General features: G+C 45.0%; 2 protein-coding genes across 3 annotated transcripts in view; one reads left to right on the top strand and one right to left on the bottom strand.

Annotated features, from left to right (window-relative positions):
• Nucleotides 1–14,932, top strand: part of MYO9A (myosin IXA) — a 175,013-nt gene extending 160,081 nt beyond the window's left edge. Inside the window, exons 36-37 of one of the 2 annotated variants that reach the window (XR_014213398.1) lie at nucleotides 12,909–13,055; nucleotides 13,887–13,975. Coding sequence is in view for 1 of the 2 variants with exons in the window: in XM_082198217.1 (XP_082054343.1) it covers nucleotides 13,887–13,988 (102 nt within the window). In the remaining variant the exon portion in view is untranslated. Of the gene's footprint in view, nucleotides 1–12,908; nucleotides 13,056–13,886 lie in introns of both variants that reach the window. The other variant, XM_082198217.1, reaches the window with a different exon arrangement.
• NR2E3 (nuclear receptor subfamily 2 group E member 3) lies at nucleotides 3,285–10,734 on the bottom strand. The gene is made up of 7 exons (XM_082198943.1): nucleotides 10,576–10,734; nucleotides 10,099–10,202; nucleotides 9,091–9,369; nucleotides 8,238–8,419; nucleotides 6,284–6,524; nucleotides 5,736–5,841; nucleotides 3,285–5,472 (listed from the first exon to the last, which is right to left on the bottom strand). The coding sequence occupies exons 1-7, from the start codon at nucleotides 10,689–10,691 to the stop codon at nucleotides 5,340–5,342; spliced, it is 1,161 nt and encodes a 386-aa protein (XP_082055069.1). The 5' UTR covers nucleotides 10,692–10,734; the 3' UTR covers nucleotides 3,285–5,339.
• Nucleotides 14,933–15,858: the final 926 nt, after the last annotated feature.

Genomic DNA, 15,858 nt, shown 5'->3' with positions numbered 1-15,858 from the left:
TTTCTCAGGTGTTGCATAGCTGTTATCGCTTAATACTTTGGTTCTTAGACAAGGTGGCACTTTCTGTCAGTTACACGCCCCTTTGACAATCCTCCTCCTGAGGTACTCCAAGTAACAGACCCAAGGGATTTCCACACCCCTCTTGACTGGTTTGGGAGTCTTCTCTTTCTAGAAGAATCTCTCCCCTCCTGACTGGAATGAGACCTAAGAAGACTGTCTCTTTTACAGCTTCTACTTCTCCTGGCTCAGCCTCCCAGTTATTTCCTGGCCTATTACTCTCACAGGACACCACACACTGTCCTTCAGGCTAAGCTCAGAGACTCCTTTCTGTAGCTTTTGATATATTCCTCAGAGTGGATGTTTCTGCCCAGAACCAACTCCCTATCTCCCAACCTCTCAACCTGTCTCTCCAGATCCTCTCCTTTTAAACTGCCATCCCTGGACCCTGGCCAATCAGACGCTGCCATTTGTTAACCGTTTTCTGGCAGGAAAAAGAAAAGAATAAAAACACTTGGTGACCCAATTTGCCCAACAAACAAACAAAAGGTCAAAATCTAAGGTAATACTATGTTTAATTCAAGATATAAGTAATTGATGAAAAGTATGCTAAATTTAGAGGTGTAGTATTTGAAAAGTATTGAGTAAGGTATGAAACAAGGTAATAATTTGCTGATATTTTTATTATAAAGAATGCAGGGTAAAGGAGATGTGAGGAAGTCCAGTTAGTTATTTTAAAAAAATGTTTTGAATGGTTGGTTTTCTCCTTTTTTCTTTTCTTCTTCTTGTTTTTTCATCTCTTTCTTTAGTGTATGTTTCCAACTTTGTATTTGAAAACTTAATAAAACATTTTATAAAAAAAAAAGAATCTTGTGGGAATTAGACTCTAGTTCCCATTTACAGAGCTATGCGAAAGAAAAGACTGAGTTGTTTAACCTTTTAATTAGTTCCCTTTCCCCTCCTATAAAAATCACGCAAGACACTCTCTTTTTAAAGTTTAAGTAACAAATAACTTTTACTCAGTGTACTTGCAAATGTACAAGACAGGCAGGGGTAACTCAAGTTACTAATACATCTTACATAGATTTGTATCTAAGACAAAAACTCCTACAGAAGGACTAACTCTGAGGTAGACACCAGCTGAACAGACTGACGGCTCAGCTGCTGTCACACATAAGACTGTTCATAACTGACATAACTGTACCAACTGCCTCTGGAAAAGGGTATATGACATTCCAGAGTACTATTTTGGCATGCTATAGCCCTTGTGAACATTAACCCTTTTCTTTGCATGTTGGAGGCTTTCATCTGAGTGTGACTGCCCTTCCATATAAACGTCTTATCTTTCCCCTACTAGAAAAGCCAAGAGCAGGGGAACTGGTTAAATTCTAACATCTCATCCATGGCATCTTGCTGCTTCAAGTTCTGGGACCTATTATTGATCCCAGCTGACAAAACAGCCGAATTCAGGGGTTGGGTTTTTGCACTGGGATTCATAAGCATGGGCCGTCTTAGAAGGACCCGCAGCATAAAAGAGACCAAGCTCTTGTTCGAAGCTATTCCTTATTCATTTCATTGCACTGTCAGATATTTAAAAATGTTCATATATACCCAAGCAATTCTCAGACAACTGTCAGGTGCATACCTGTTGTGGAAAAAGAGAGCTTTTTGGCTTAAAAAAAGTAAAAAAAAAAGTCAGCATAACGAATGCCAGTTTGATTCCAAGTATGGTAGAGCAGTGCCAGATATTTGTGCCAAATGTTCAATAGCCATAACCACAACAGTTGTTCTGTTTTCAGGGCACAGGGTAGGCGGCAGAAATATTAGGAGGTAGAATTCTTTGCTTTTCTGGCTTTGCCCTGGACGCTTGGTGCTGCTACATGAGCAAAAAGCTCCACAAACAGACTGATGGGCAGGGGGGAAAAGTCACTCCCAGAATCACATTACTCAAGCAAAATGTAGATGGGTGGAGAAACAGTAAGGAGGGCTGCGGTCACAATCAGTCTGTTTAAAACATGGGGCTCCCCAAAGGTCCACTTTAAAAGATACATACATTACTGCTAAAGTCAAGAACTGGAGCCCCCCCCCCCCATTTACGGCTATTTTATGACAAACTCCAAATCCAAGGAACTGGTGGGAGTTGTCTCATAAGGATGCAAAAAACAGACTACCTTCCATTGTTTAACACTGCCAAGCCCTCAAATCTAATTCTAGCATCTCTCCCCCCCCCCCCCCATTTACCTTCCTGGCTTAAATGTCCCACATTAAAGGGGGGAAAGTTAAGTCCCACATTGGGGGGGGGGTTAAAAAAAATCCAACGTATTTACATTGAACTTCAATGACCATAATACTATCAAAGAGCTTCAAGTAGTCTCTGATTTTGTTTTGATTTTGCTTAATATTGATGTTCAGCAAAAAAGTATTGTTAAATCGATTGTGTCGATTGGCTTTGTGTCTGGGGCTAGGATAGGGATACTTGCTGCGATGGCACAACCGCCCTTTCACGGTACACCAACTACATGAACTTCTTCAATTTACCCCAGATTATCTAGTGGGGGACTTGTGTGAGGGAAAACTTAATGATTTGGAGTCTCAAGCAGGATTTGATCCAACAAACAAGAAAGGTTTTATTAAACAAAGGAAGTTTTTGACACAAAGTGGGTAAAACAAAGGGTACTTCAGGTTATAATGTTATTCAGGTAACCGTTCACCTAATAACATTTATACTAAATCTAACTGATGTTATGGACTCTTAATCAAGCACAGCTTCTTTTAAACTTCAATTGCTTATGTTCAGTTACTTCGCTTCAGGTAGAGATTACAGGTTTTTAGACTAAATGGTAAATGCTCAGCTTATTTCCAGTTATTTCCCTTCAGTTCTTTCTCAGGTGTTGCATTGATGTAATCCCTTAATACTTTGGTTCTTAAACAAGGTGGCACTTTCTGTCAGTTACACACCCCTTTGACAATCCTACTCCTGAGGTACTCCAAGTAACAGACCCAAAGGATTTCCACACCCCTCCTAACTGGTTTGGGAGTCTTCTCTTTCTAGAAGAATCTCTCCCCTCCTGACTGGAATGAGACCTAAGTAGACTGTCTCTTTTTCAGCTTCTACTTCTCCTGGCTCAGCCTCCCAGTTATTTCCTGGCCTATTACTCTCACAGGACACCACACACTGTCCTTCAGGCTAAGCTCAAATACTCCTTTCTGTAGCTTTTGATATATTCCTCAGAGTGGAACCAACTCCCTATCTCCCAACCTGTCTCTCCCAATCCTCTCCTTTTAAACTGCCATCCCTGGACCCTGGCCAATCAGACGCTGCCATTTGTTAACCGGTTGCTGGCAGGAAAAAGAAAAGAAAGAAAAACACTTGGTGACCCAATTTGCCCAACAAACAAACTTTTCCATCACACTTGCCACCCTAGCAAATGTCTGATGCCTACAGTAGCAGAATCTTGTGGGAATTAGACTCTAGTTCCCATTTACAGGGCTATGTGAAAGAAGAGATGGGGTCATTTAAAATTACCCAAGACACTCTCTTTTTAAAGTTTAAATAACAAATAACTTTTACTCAGTGTATTTGCACTTGTTAGATTAATTGTACAAGACAGGCAGGTGATACTTAGGTTACTAATACATTTTACATAGGTTTGTATCTAAAATAAACACTCCTTCAGACTGACTAACTCTGAGGCAGACAGCAGCTGAACAGATGGACTGCTCAGCTGCTGTCACACATAAGACTGTTCATAACTGTACAGACTGCCTCTGGAAAAAGGTATATGACATCCCAGAATCCTTTCTTGGCATGCTATAGCCATTGTGAACATTAACCCTTTTCTTAGCATGTTGGATGCTTTCATCCTGCTAACCTGAGTATGACTGCCCTTCCATATAAACTTCTTATATTTCCCCTTCTAGAAAAACAGGAGCAGGAGAACTGGTTATAGGTTTTCATTACTCTGTCCCTAGCAGAATGCTACACGCTTTCTCTCCTTATGCCTCTATTCCAGGCATTAGTCATTGGTTATAAAAAGAGTTTGTTCCTGACATTCCGGCAAGTTCAGTTTGTTGTCATCTGTCATCAACAACCTTATTGATTGTCTTGAAATCGAAGCCTAACCAAAGGGAGCAGGGGTCTTCCACAGAACTGGATCATCAGTTCTTCAATATAAATGATGTTCTCCAGTTTGCAGTCTGGCAATCTCTAGAAAGACAGTGGGTGTCCACTGTAGTAAGTCTAGGATTGGATTGCAGTAGAAAGGCAACACTCTCAAACCCATCTGAACTATAGATTGTGAGCCCCAATCCAGGCCTGAAACTGGATCCGTCGTTCAGCTAGATGACTTTCCAAATGAGGTGAATGGGTCAGAACTGCAAACAGTAAACAGATTTTTAAAAAATAATTCAAAAAGTATACAAGCTTCCAGTTTATTAATACTTATACAAGCCCAAGAGCCAGCAAATTCCTCAATTCCTGAATCAGCAGCCCCTAAGAAAGGGATTCTGCCTTCAAACTGGTCTCATTTGTCACATAAAAAGTTCAGAGCTAACATCTCCTACTTAGTATGAAAGGGCAGAGTCAAGCATTTCTGTTGGCTTAGGGCCAGGCATGTGCCCCAACCTTCTCTTTGTTTCATGTACAAGCTGTGGTGTGCCTTGATTGTCCTCAAAACTTACTTCGATACAGGATGTTAGCCAAGAAAAGTCTTAATTTTTAAATAATCAGGAAGCCCCCTTTTAGAGGCTGCATTTTTGCAATCACTGTGTTCTTACACTCTTCCATGGTGCTCTCCTTTAGTAAGGTAGAGGAAAACGCCCCCTTCCACTGTGTTTCCTCTTCTATGAATTGTAGAAGTACCGGTACACTTGATTGTCTTTAAAGGAAAATGTGCTACTTGTTCATTCTAAGCTTTGTGGGCTAGAAGCACTTTACAGCACTAAGGAATGAGTTTTATAGTTAAAATTAGAGCTGAATTTGAGTCCCAGAACCTGTTTTCAAGGCCAAAACTCGGCCATGGAAACAATGGTGAGTTCTCTGAGCAGGTACACAGTGCATCTCCACACATATGCATACATACATACATACATCCAAACCTACTGCCTCTTTGGAAAGAACAAGAAGGGTCCCATAATAAGAGGGTGTGACTTCAGGCAACTATTAACACTCCTTGTAAAAATTCAGTGTTTGGGTCCTAGCAACTTTCCTGGTCTGCAGCCAAATGCCACCTTCCAGTCTATGACAAGCCAAAGCCTATTCACGAGGAAGCATTTGCTTGTGTCTTGTGCTTGGTTCAAGGTTTTTAAAATAGAAATACTGGCATTCTGGAATCTTGGAGGTGTCAGTTCTTGAACATGTCACAGAGCAGCTTCTCCATGGGAGTGTTCCCGATGGTCCTACGGAAAAAAAGAAGCTCAATGCTGTCTGAAGAAATAACTTTCAGCGAAGGCAGAAGCAGAAGCAGCTTTCCAAACCTGGGAGGAGGAGACAAAAGTTTAGGTTAGGTTAAAATTATATCCCAAAATTTTCCACCACATTTGAGAGCGGAGAAATGGAGACAACCTTCTTCCAACAATTTCTAGTGGTCAGGGATCATGGGAGTTGTAGTCCAACAACAGCTGGAGAAACACTGGCTTTAGTTAGCACTACCATGTTGCCTGGGCTGGGTTGGAATGAATGCATTCTGAAGGAGGAATTGAGAAGATAACAGCAAGGAGGAGCACTCAGCTGTAGGTACCTGACTGGCTGGCTGGGGTAATGTAATTGGTTATGTTGTCCCAGCATCACTTGAGACTGATCCTGCAAATTCTCAACCTGGTCTGGATCCTTCAGACCTCGTGTTTCTGCAAAAGAAAAGAAACAGAAGACTTCTGCTTAAGGAAAATATGTGTACAGTACACCGATGCTGTTCTACTGCAGATCTTAAAACAGGATTAGGGTCTCATGGAATATTTTGAAGACAGAGGATGCAGCAGCCTTGAAGGAGGATTGGAAATGGACAGTAACTCATTTGGCACACCATCTTGAGCTTCTAGCTTTCATGAATGCAAATACTTCTTTGAAAGTATATGGGCAATGCCTGCTGAGATGTCAGAAGAGTGGTCCTCCAGTGCTAAGCACAAGGAGGGGAAAGGAGCAAAGCTAGGATAAATTATTCAAAAACAATGATGTAATTTTCATGGAAAACCTTACTGGGGGGCGCTTTTAAATTATAATTGTAATTTTGAGGAAATGCAGAATTTTCTCTATGATTTACGTACATGTTCTTCCTGACAGCCCGCTCACCTGGTTTGAACAGTACAATTGCCTTCATACAGGCAAATTCAGTGGGATCCACACCAAGTGCTTTGAAACGTGCAATTATTTCCTGCAGGACACGAATGTCCATTCCTGAAGACACGACCTTTCCATTGAGGGTGGGGGTCAGCTCTGACACAGAGAGGAGGGGGCAGCTTTCCAGTGGCAAAGACCACTGAATGGCACACAGCAAGAACAGCTCACTCCAGGCTTCCTCCAGTAAGATCACCTGCAAAGGACAGGACACCCTAGACTAGATAACAGATTATGGATGCTCTGTGTTCACAGAAATGTATTTTACACTTCCAACAAGCACCAGTTTTCACAAAACCAATTACCTTGTTGTCTTGCCTTCCTTAGTCCTTACATAATGTGACAACGTAGCCAAAATGCCTGTGCCTTATTTCCCCATTTTTAATAAATTGGACTGGGGAATCTGTGGCTACCAACTCATTCATCCCTGCCAGTTGACCATTCTGGCTGGGTTTGATGGGGGTTGGAGTCCAGTAAGACAGAGAGGTCCACAAGTTCACCACCTCAGTTATAGACAAAGATACATCTGGTTCTAAATTTGTCAGTATCACTGTATAGCAATATATGTAAATTTAGGCTCAGCTGAGCATTGGTGCTTACAGAGTGCTATGTGCAAGCCTCTGCAGATGCCAATGATCAGCAGACGCTCCTGCGAATCACCTTTAGCCTAGCTGTGTGTTCAACTGCAGTACGTTTCCGAGCACAATTCAAAGTGTTGGTGCTGACCTTTAAAGCCCTAAACGGCCTCGGTCCAGTATACCTGAAGGAGCGTCTCCACCCCCATCAGTCTGCCCGGACGCTGAGGTCCAGCGCCGAGGGCCTTCTGGCGGTTCCCTCACTGCGAGAAGCAAAGCTACAGGGAACCAGGCAGAGGGCCTTCTCGGTAGTGGCGCCCGCCCTGTGGAACACCCTTCCAGCAGATGTCAAGGCGATAAACAACTACCTGACATTCAGGAGACATCTTAAGGCAGCCCTGTTCAGGGAAGTTTTTAACGTGTGATATTTTATTGTATTTTTGGTTTTTATGGAAGCCGCCCAGAGTGGCTGGGGAGGCCCAGCCAGATGGGCGGGGTATAAATAATAAATTATTATTATTATTATTATTATTACCTGATGTCATATATAATGTTAGGTACATGGCAAGTTGGTGTGGCTTAGCCAAGAGGGCCTCGTGGGCCATGGAGGGGGGAGCTTTCAGAGGTTCCCCACCCTGATTTAGAGCATGTGCTATTTTTACCTGTAGAAGTTAACACATCGAGCTAGTATTTTGGTACAATTGGATGCTTCCTGGTTCAGTGAATAAGCTCAAGTAGAAGAGAATAAGAGCCAAGAACAGAAACATAGGAAGTTGTGTTATACTGAGTCAGATCATTAGGTCATCCATCTCAGTCTTGTCTATACTGACTGGCAGACACTCTCCGGGGTTTCAGGCTAGAGTCTCTCTCTCTCTCTCTCTCTCTCTCTCTCTCTCTCTCTCTCTCTCACACACACACACACACACACACACACACATTTATTAAAAAATTACAATAAAGTTTTGTCCACTGCCATAGAATCAGAATGGTCACTCCAATCCTCAGTCCTACAGCACTGTCATGTTGGCTCACCAAATACCCTGAATAGGAGCCCAACTACCGACCTGGTTTACTAGACATTTTCAATCAATATATCCCCTCCACAGACGCCTCTGTGATGATGATGGCATTAAAATATCCTTTTCTTCAATAAAAGAGAAAAAATGAGATTCTCTTTATCCAACCTAGAAATGCCAGCGATCGAGACCTTCTGCAGGCAAGGCAAATGCTCATCCACTGAATTACGGCCCCTCTTCAACATATGTTGCCAGCCACCACCCCTGCCTTAGCCTGAGCCCAAGTAATCCACCACTGGTCTTGGCCCAGGAACTCACCTGGTCTCGGAAGGGCAGGTTTGAGAAGACCGGCAAGTTCTTTGCCCATTTTACAGCCATAAAGAGTAGCCGGGCAGAGGTTTCATAGACACTCTCGGAGCTGGAGGGGGGATATGGGGACACGTGTGCCTCTCCCGCTGGGTGCTCTGGCTCGTTACTGGTGACATCAATGTTCTCCTCGGCTGCAGAAGGGAGAATCATCCTGTCAACACTGTAGAGCTGCAGATTTGCAAGTTTAGAGGCACATCTGTTCTGAAGGAAATGTTCGCAGAGGGCAGCCACTTAACACATCGCCACCTGAGATCACTTGGCATAAATGCACAGCATTGATGGACAATTTCAATTATGGTTCTTCAGTTGGTCTAAAAGCCCTTCTAACCGAGCTCTCCTCTGACAGCCCTCCAGATAAATGACTGCATAAAGCAGTCCTATTAAGATGGACACCTGGCCACTGTAACTGCAGAGACTAGAAATTTCAGTGAACAAGGCAAAACTAGGAGGAGCTGGAAGCCCAATTGAGGCAGTACTATCAATGTTCACTAGGGGGCAGCAGAGGAAGGTCTCACAGGCTTTGTTGAATCCAGTATAGCCACTCAAAACCAGCCATGGTGTGTATCAATGCATCTGCACCAGCTGTCTTCTGTGGTTTTAAGGAAGCTGGAAGTAGGATGTCACCAAGGCCACATGTTCAGAAGCAGCAGTGGGGAACCTGTAGACCTCTAGATGTTGTTGGACAATGAGTGGGGAGGCTGGGAGTTGTAGTTCAACAACAACTGGATGACCAGATGTGCCCTATCACTTCCTTGGCATACTGCCTGCCTTCCCCCCTCTGCACCCATGCCCAGCCACTGACCATCCTCTGGCTCCAACTTGGCACAAGTCTCAGCTGTCATCAGGCTGGCCATGAAGCGGTGGTTGCTGGGAGGAGTTGTGGGTCGGCCCCTTGGAGCCCCTGTTGCAGAGCAGGTGGTGGGGCCCCTGTGGCTCGGCAGGGAGGAGCAGGGTGGCGGCGGCGGTGGTAGCAGGACATCCCGTGTTGTGGTCAGGTGTTCAGCTTGCCTGTCAGGATCCAAGTCAACGGCATCGAGTCGCACCTGGGCTGTGCTGCGGGGCTGGCGTTCATTCTGCACAGCTGAGGCAGGACAGGCAAGAGGTCAGCAGCAAAGCAAACAGATCAAAGGGTTGGCAGCAGAGCCGTCTTTCCCATAGGGCTTAGTGGTGTGTTGCGCCAGGGTGCCAGCCTCTCAGGGGTGCCCCAGCAAGTGGGGGAGCTGCGCGGCTTTGCCGGTGGCCTCCCCTTTCCCTGCATGCCCGCCAGCTGCGCCCTGCCAACCATAAGGCTGGCGGGCACTCAGCTTCCCTCCCAAGCCTCCTCGGGAGGAGAGTGATCCCCGCAGAGGCTTGGGAGGGAAGCTGTGGTCCCACCAGCCATATGGTTAAGTCCAGTTAAAGGTGGCTATGGGGTTGCGAAGCTCATCTTGCTTTCAGGCCAAGGGAGCTGGCATTTGTCCACAGACAGCTTTTTGGATCATGTGGCCAGCAGGACTAAACTGCTTCAGGCGCAATAGAACACTGACGGAAACCAAAGTGCACAGAAATGCTGTTTACCTTCCTGCTGCAGTGGTACCTATTTATCTGCTTGCACCGGCATGCTTTCAAACTGCTAGGTTGGCAGGAGCTAGAACAGAGCAATGGGAGCCCACCCTGTTGTGGGGATTCAAACCACCAAGCATCCAATCAGCAAGCCCAAGAGGCTCAGTGGTTTTAACCACAGTGCCACCAACGTCCCCACAATTAAAGTATTATGCATTGGAAGCCCAACAGGTGTGAGCCTTTTCCTAGTCTCCCAGTCTCTACTCACCATCCTTGTTCATTCCAGCCTGCAGGCATTTCTTCAGCCGGCAGGCTTGGCACTGGTTCCTGTGAGCTTTGTCCACCGGACACATACCTGTGCCAGCTTGGCACCTGTCAAAAGGAACAATGCAGTGCACTGGATCAGGCGGCAGATCAGGGGTGAGGAACATGTGGCCCTCCAGATGTCACTGAACTACAATTCCCATCATTCCTGTCTATGGACTATGCTTGCTGGGTCTGATGAGAGCTGGTGATGACTGTGGTGCAGTGGTTTGAATGCTGGTAAAATCCAGATCCCTAATTCAGATCAAACCTGGAGCCCCCATAACTATCTTAAAGTAGAGAAGGGAAGGAGGGAGGAGTTGAGAGGGACCAGCCCTACCATTAGGCAGAAGGAAAGATGGGGGTATAAATGCAATTAACACATTCATGCATTGATACATTAAATATTCTGAGCCCTACTGGGGACAGATGTCACCCTTACCTGTAGATGAGCTTCCTGCGGACGCTACGCTTGAAAAACCCACTGCAGCCATTGCAAGCATAGATACCATAGTGCTTTCCACTGCTGGTGTCTCCACACACCTTGCACAGCAACATGGGGCTGCCAGCTTTGCTGGGAGTCAGGCTGAGTCCTATTAGCGACAAACAAGAGAGGCATCAGGGGGCTGGAATCATAGAATTATAGAATTGTAGAGTTGGAAAGAGGCCCTGGGGGTCCAACCCTCCTGCAATGTAGGAATGTGCAGCTCTCCCATACGGGGATCAAACCTGCAACCCTGGTGTTATCAGCAGCATGCACTTACCAACGGAGCTGTCTAGGCATCTTAATGGAGCTCCACACAATGAAACAGGGGCATTTTCTCCACACATGTTTTGAGTTTTCTGCATAGATTTTTATTGAAAGTTTTCACCATAAAATACAATGAAAAACAAACTAAATAATAAAAAGAATGGGGGAAAGGAAAAAAGGAAAGGAAAAGAGAAAGAGGGGGGGAATACAAAGCTCTCTCAAAGGTAAATCTCAACCCTTGTCTCTCACCGAAAGTGGTGGAGATCTCTCCTGCCCTGCCTCTCACTCAGGGTCTTACACCAGCCAGACATCACCTTTGTGTGCGTACCCTCTTTAACCCAGAGCAGAGGACACCAAAGAACAAAACAAAACATAAACAAAAGCAAAGCAGATAAAAGAAGAAAGGAAGATAGAGATAATTTTAAAATGAAATGAAAAAGAGAGAAGATCTCCACATGTTTTGAATGACAACAAATCCAGGGGAAAGGTGGGGGGCAGGAAAGGAGCTTGCTCCCCCATTGCAGGACCCCTATATTTACTTGACACTCTGTAAAAGAGCAGTAAAAGACTCACTTCCATCTGTTGGGGACAGAACTGGAATAATGAACAAAACATATGTGTACACACACACACACACACACACACACACACACAGTGGGCTATATCCTGTGTCCCCCTGTCTACCGGCACAGGGACGGACAGGTGAGTTTTAATATTGCACAACAGAAGAATCCAACACAACAGTTGTGCTAAATGAAATTTGTGCAACAGATTGCACAATCTATTGTGTGGCAAAGTTACCAGCCACCTGCTTATGCTTTATTTTGTACAACAACAGTCCACTGGTGTGAAACACACACACACACACACACACACACACACACACACACACTTTATTTTCCACCCTTCAACACAAGGTCCCAAGGGAGGTTACAAGTAAAACAGTTACAAGTTAAACAAGAATAAGTAAAACTAAACCAAAGCGCAGCATTGCACCTGGAAGGTAACCAACAGACAGCTTCTCTTTTAAATTAAAAAAACTTTTTTAAAAATTGAGTTTCTAATATGCCAGAGATACAATTAGGATTCCCCTCCCCCGGGTCAACAGGACCCCATCCATCACATATGATATTTTACTATATCAAAGCACAACTCAGAGAGCAAAGTAATAACAGGCAGCTGCTTTCCTGACATCATTATCTTTAGTTATCAGACTGTTAATTTTGTTTATTCTACACCACACCACAAACTGAGTTTATACTTCCCCACCAATTTCTAGGTTTGCTCAGTGTATCTGATGGGTCAAGCCATAATAAACTAGCTAGGTAACAAAACTCTACTTCGTTTTTTTTATCTTCAGATTATTTTTTTTAATATTCTTTTATATATCCCATTTCACCTGTAAAAGAGTTCAGCGTGGTATACATTGTTCTCCTCTCATGCTCTCCTCACAGCAACCCTGTGAGGTACTCCATGCTGAGAGATAGTGACTGGGTCCTAAGATGGAGCGCCTCTTTGAACCAGTCTCCCATATCCTCGCCCAACACACTGATCACGTCTACTTTGGCTCTCAGGATCCTAAATTTACCTGATAGTTTAAGAGATAAGTATTTAGCCACTCTGGTCCACCTTTTCTTTTCAGGGGGTGGTGGGAGAGTTTTGTTTAATCTCTCATTTGTTCAGTTTTATCCGAGTGCTAGAAAATTGGCAGTTTGAAATGTCCACATCTCTTAATCATTGGTCTGCACCTAGTGGGTCGGGCCCCTTTATTGGGTTGGGGCCTGACTTAAGATGGGTCACAACAGCTGTACCACAACCATACAAATCTATGGTAAAAAATCATAATGAAGAAATGAGTCCCCAGATGAAAACTGCTGCTCTAAATGAATTCATTACGTGCAAATAAACAAAGACCACTCCTCCACATGTGGTGGCCTTGAGGATTAAAGGCATCACCTGAACTGAAGTTTTCATAGTTTCATTTGTGGGACTCTAGTGACCTCCCTCACTTTCTGATTCTTCAGAAGAGGTCTGGCTCTTGCTCAGTGACGGATTGCATGCTTTGTATCCAGAAGATCTCCTGTTTCATCCCTGCCATCTTCAAGTAGAGCTGGGAAATACCCATGTCTTAAATCTTGGCAAGCTGCTACCAGTGAGTGGACAATTCTAAGGTAAAAGGAGCAATAGTCTGCCTTGGTATAAAGTATATTCCTATTACTTTGCTCCAGGAAAGCCTGCCTTGTTCAGATGAGATGAGCTCACCATCTGAGCTCAGAGGTGAAAACTATGGAATCACGACGAGAGAGAGGTTCTCTTTGCCTCTAACGCTTACTAGGATCATCAGCCACATCCATTGCCACAGCTTCCAGTGCCTTTGGTACCCAATTGCAGTACCCGTTGGTGCCCTTCCAGTCCATTGCAACTAGGCCTGTTCCAAGGAAGAAGAAGAAACCTCAGACCTGAATGGAGGGGGCAGGGGGAAGAAAGAAACATGGTCCAAAGGACAGTGAAGCCACTTACTTACCTGCCTGGCTGCCCTCCATCCGTTTGCTCATTGTTGAGTCTGTAGGGGAGACAGCCATGCTGGTAGCTGATCCTGTTGAGAGGCCGGATGCCTCAGCTCCCTGCTTTCTGCAACTTGTCCTTTGCTGTGTTAACTAATCCAGCCTCTTGCTCCTCAGGTGTTGGCCCAGAAACAGCTGCATCCAGTCTGTGGGCTGGCCACGTCTCTCCAATAGTGACTGAACTCTTCAACCCAGCCAAGAATCTTCCATAGGAAGAGCTCTCCAGTCTAAGCCTACCAGGTGTCCTTTGACAAACCATGGAGAGCCTTGCTCTCCTTGAGAGTCTCTGGGGTAGTTGTGCATGTGTGCGTATTACGCCTGTGTGAGAATCCCCTCTCTTCAAGGCTCTTGCAGTATAGCAGGGCAGATTAGCCCTTAACGCTGTGTAAGCAGATGCCTATTTGTCATCCTCTTAATCTTTAGCCTCTCTCTCCAAAGGTGGAACCATCAGCCGCACAAGAAGAGGCGAGGAAAGGTGCTGAAGACCCATCAGCGAGCCCGGGATGGTGCCAGGATGCTGTAACCAAAACCCACCTGTGACATTGAATCTGTCCGCACCATTTCTCTCCAACGCAGCTTTAACAAAACTGCTGCCAGGCCCTGCTCTCTCTCGGTGCTGCCGTTCCCCAGGGGGATGATTACAGCTCATTTGTTCAGCCATCAGCTTGGAGGCCAGAGAGATGAAGGCTGCCTGTGTTCTCCAGACATTTGATCTACCTCTGCCCTGACCCTTCAACATCATCAACTTTTGCTCGCGCCCTGAGACTTGATAGCAAACCTTTTAGGAAAGGGAAAGGGTCGGTCAACCTACAAAGGCAGCTGCTGATCAGAACTGAATATTTTATGGGGCATTTCCCCCCTCCCCCAGGCAGGTGAATGCCCTGGATCCAGAAGTAGACCCGGTGTTACTGATGGAAGAAAAAGTGGTGCATGAGGAGTCACACCAAGGAGATCACATGGGAAGGAGGCCTCAAACTGAATTATGGAACTCCTGTGAAATTCTTGGAATGAAGCTCAACTGCAACCATGGTGTGGTTCACACACTGCAGTCCAGGAAATGTATACATTTGGCCCATCATATGTTGAAGGCCTGCAACTCCCATCATCCTTGACCATTGGCCACAGATTTCCCATCCCCTGTTTTACTTTTGCTTTATTTAAGGAGAAGCATGCACGCAATTTTCCGCTCAATTGCTTGTTAATAAATCCTTTCTATGTCCTGGTCAAAACATGCCAAAGAACTGGCTTGATTGACAAGCACTTGAAATCTTTTCTTTCCCCACCCCTATTTGATTTAATATTAACTGTGATGAATTAACAGTGAAGCCTTATGCTTATTTGCCCAGAGGTAATCCCCAGTGTATTCAGTGGAGCTTAACAGTACAATCCTGTGCATATCTACTCAGAAGTAAGCACAATTAAGTTCCACAGGACTTATTCCCAGTTTAAATGGTTGTGGGATTCCAACTTCAATCACTCTGAAACCTGCATCATCACCATGATGTCATGGTTTAAGCGCTGAACTTATGTTTTTGATATTTCACTTTGACTTACATGGTGATGATACTCTGGTGTTCATCTTTGTTTAGTTTTTAGCATCTGATGCTATAGGAAAAATCTAGTGCAGGGAAGGCAAGAGAAAAGGGTGAGGGGCTATCACCTACACTGCTGCCACCAGCCAGACCTCAATATCTATTCTCTGCAATCTGCCAACTAATCCATTTACTCTGTGTAAGCAAGGAGGGGGGCAAAAGATAACAGAGCAGGCCTGTAGGGAGTCTGCTAGTTTAACAAAAACAATTAGCCCCAGGATTGAGATAGCTGCTCTGAGTCAGTCAATCCCTGTGACCAGTCAGAGGCCAGATGGTGATGGATGCTTCATCAGCCATTAGTGACAAGGTCATAATTAGTCTGCAGCCCTGATCTCTCCCTCCCTCCCTCCCTCCCCCAACCCCCAGTGATCGCACTCTTCAGGAGATGCCCAGACTCACATGGCTACCCCCTTGTGAACATTTGCACTAGTGCAAAACAGTTGTCTGGCATGGTGCCATGAAATGTAGTCATTCAGCTATTGCCCACACCCCCCCCCAAGTTGTTCCATTTGTTTGATAGGCTCACATGTGCAAAGAAGTTATTCCACCTACAGTTTCTCAATCAACTCCATTCTGCCACCATAACATTTCCAGTCTAAGAGAACTAGGACACCAGTGTGATAATCCAACATGGTGCGGTAGTAGTATTATGTTAGTGCAGGGCCTGTGTTCAAATCCCTACTCGGTCATGAAGCTCACTGGGGTGAGCCTGGGCCTAATCTACCCCACAAGGCTGTTGTGAGGTAAAAAGTGGGGGAAGACCTTGAGCTCCTGGAGTGGAAATTAGTATAGAAATGCAACAACAACAACAACAAAAA

This window comes from Podarcis vaucheri, assembly GCF_965113315.1.
Source record: "Podarcis vaucheri genome assembly, chromosome: 14".
In the NCBI taxonomy this organism is placed as follows: domain Eukaryota; kingdom Metazoa; phylum Chordata; class Lepidosauria; order Squamata; family Lacertidae; genus Podarcis; species Podarcis vaucheri.
The sequence above is the reverse complement of the archived record's forward strand: the minus strand, read 5'-3'. Positions and strand labels throughout refer to the sequence as shown.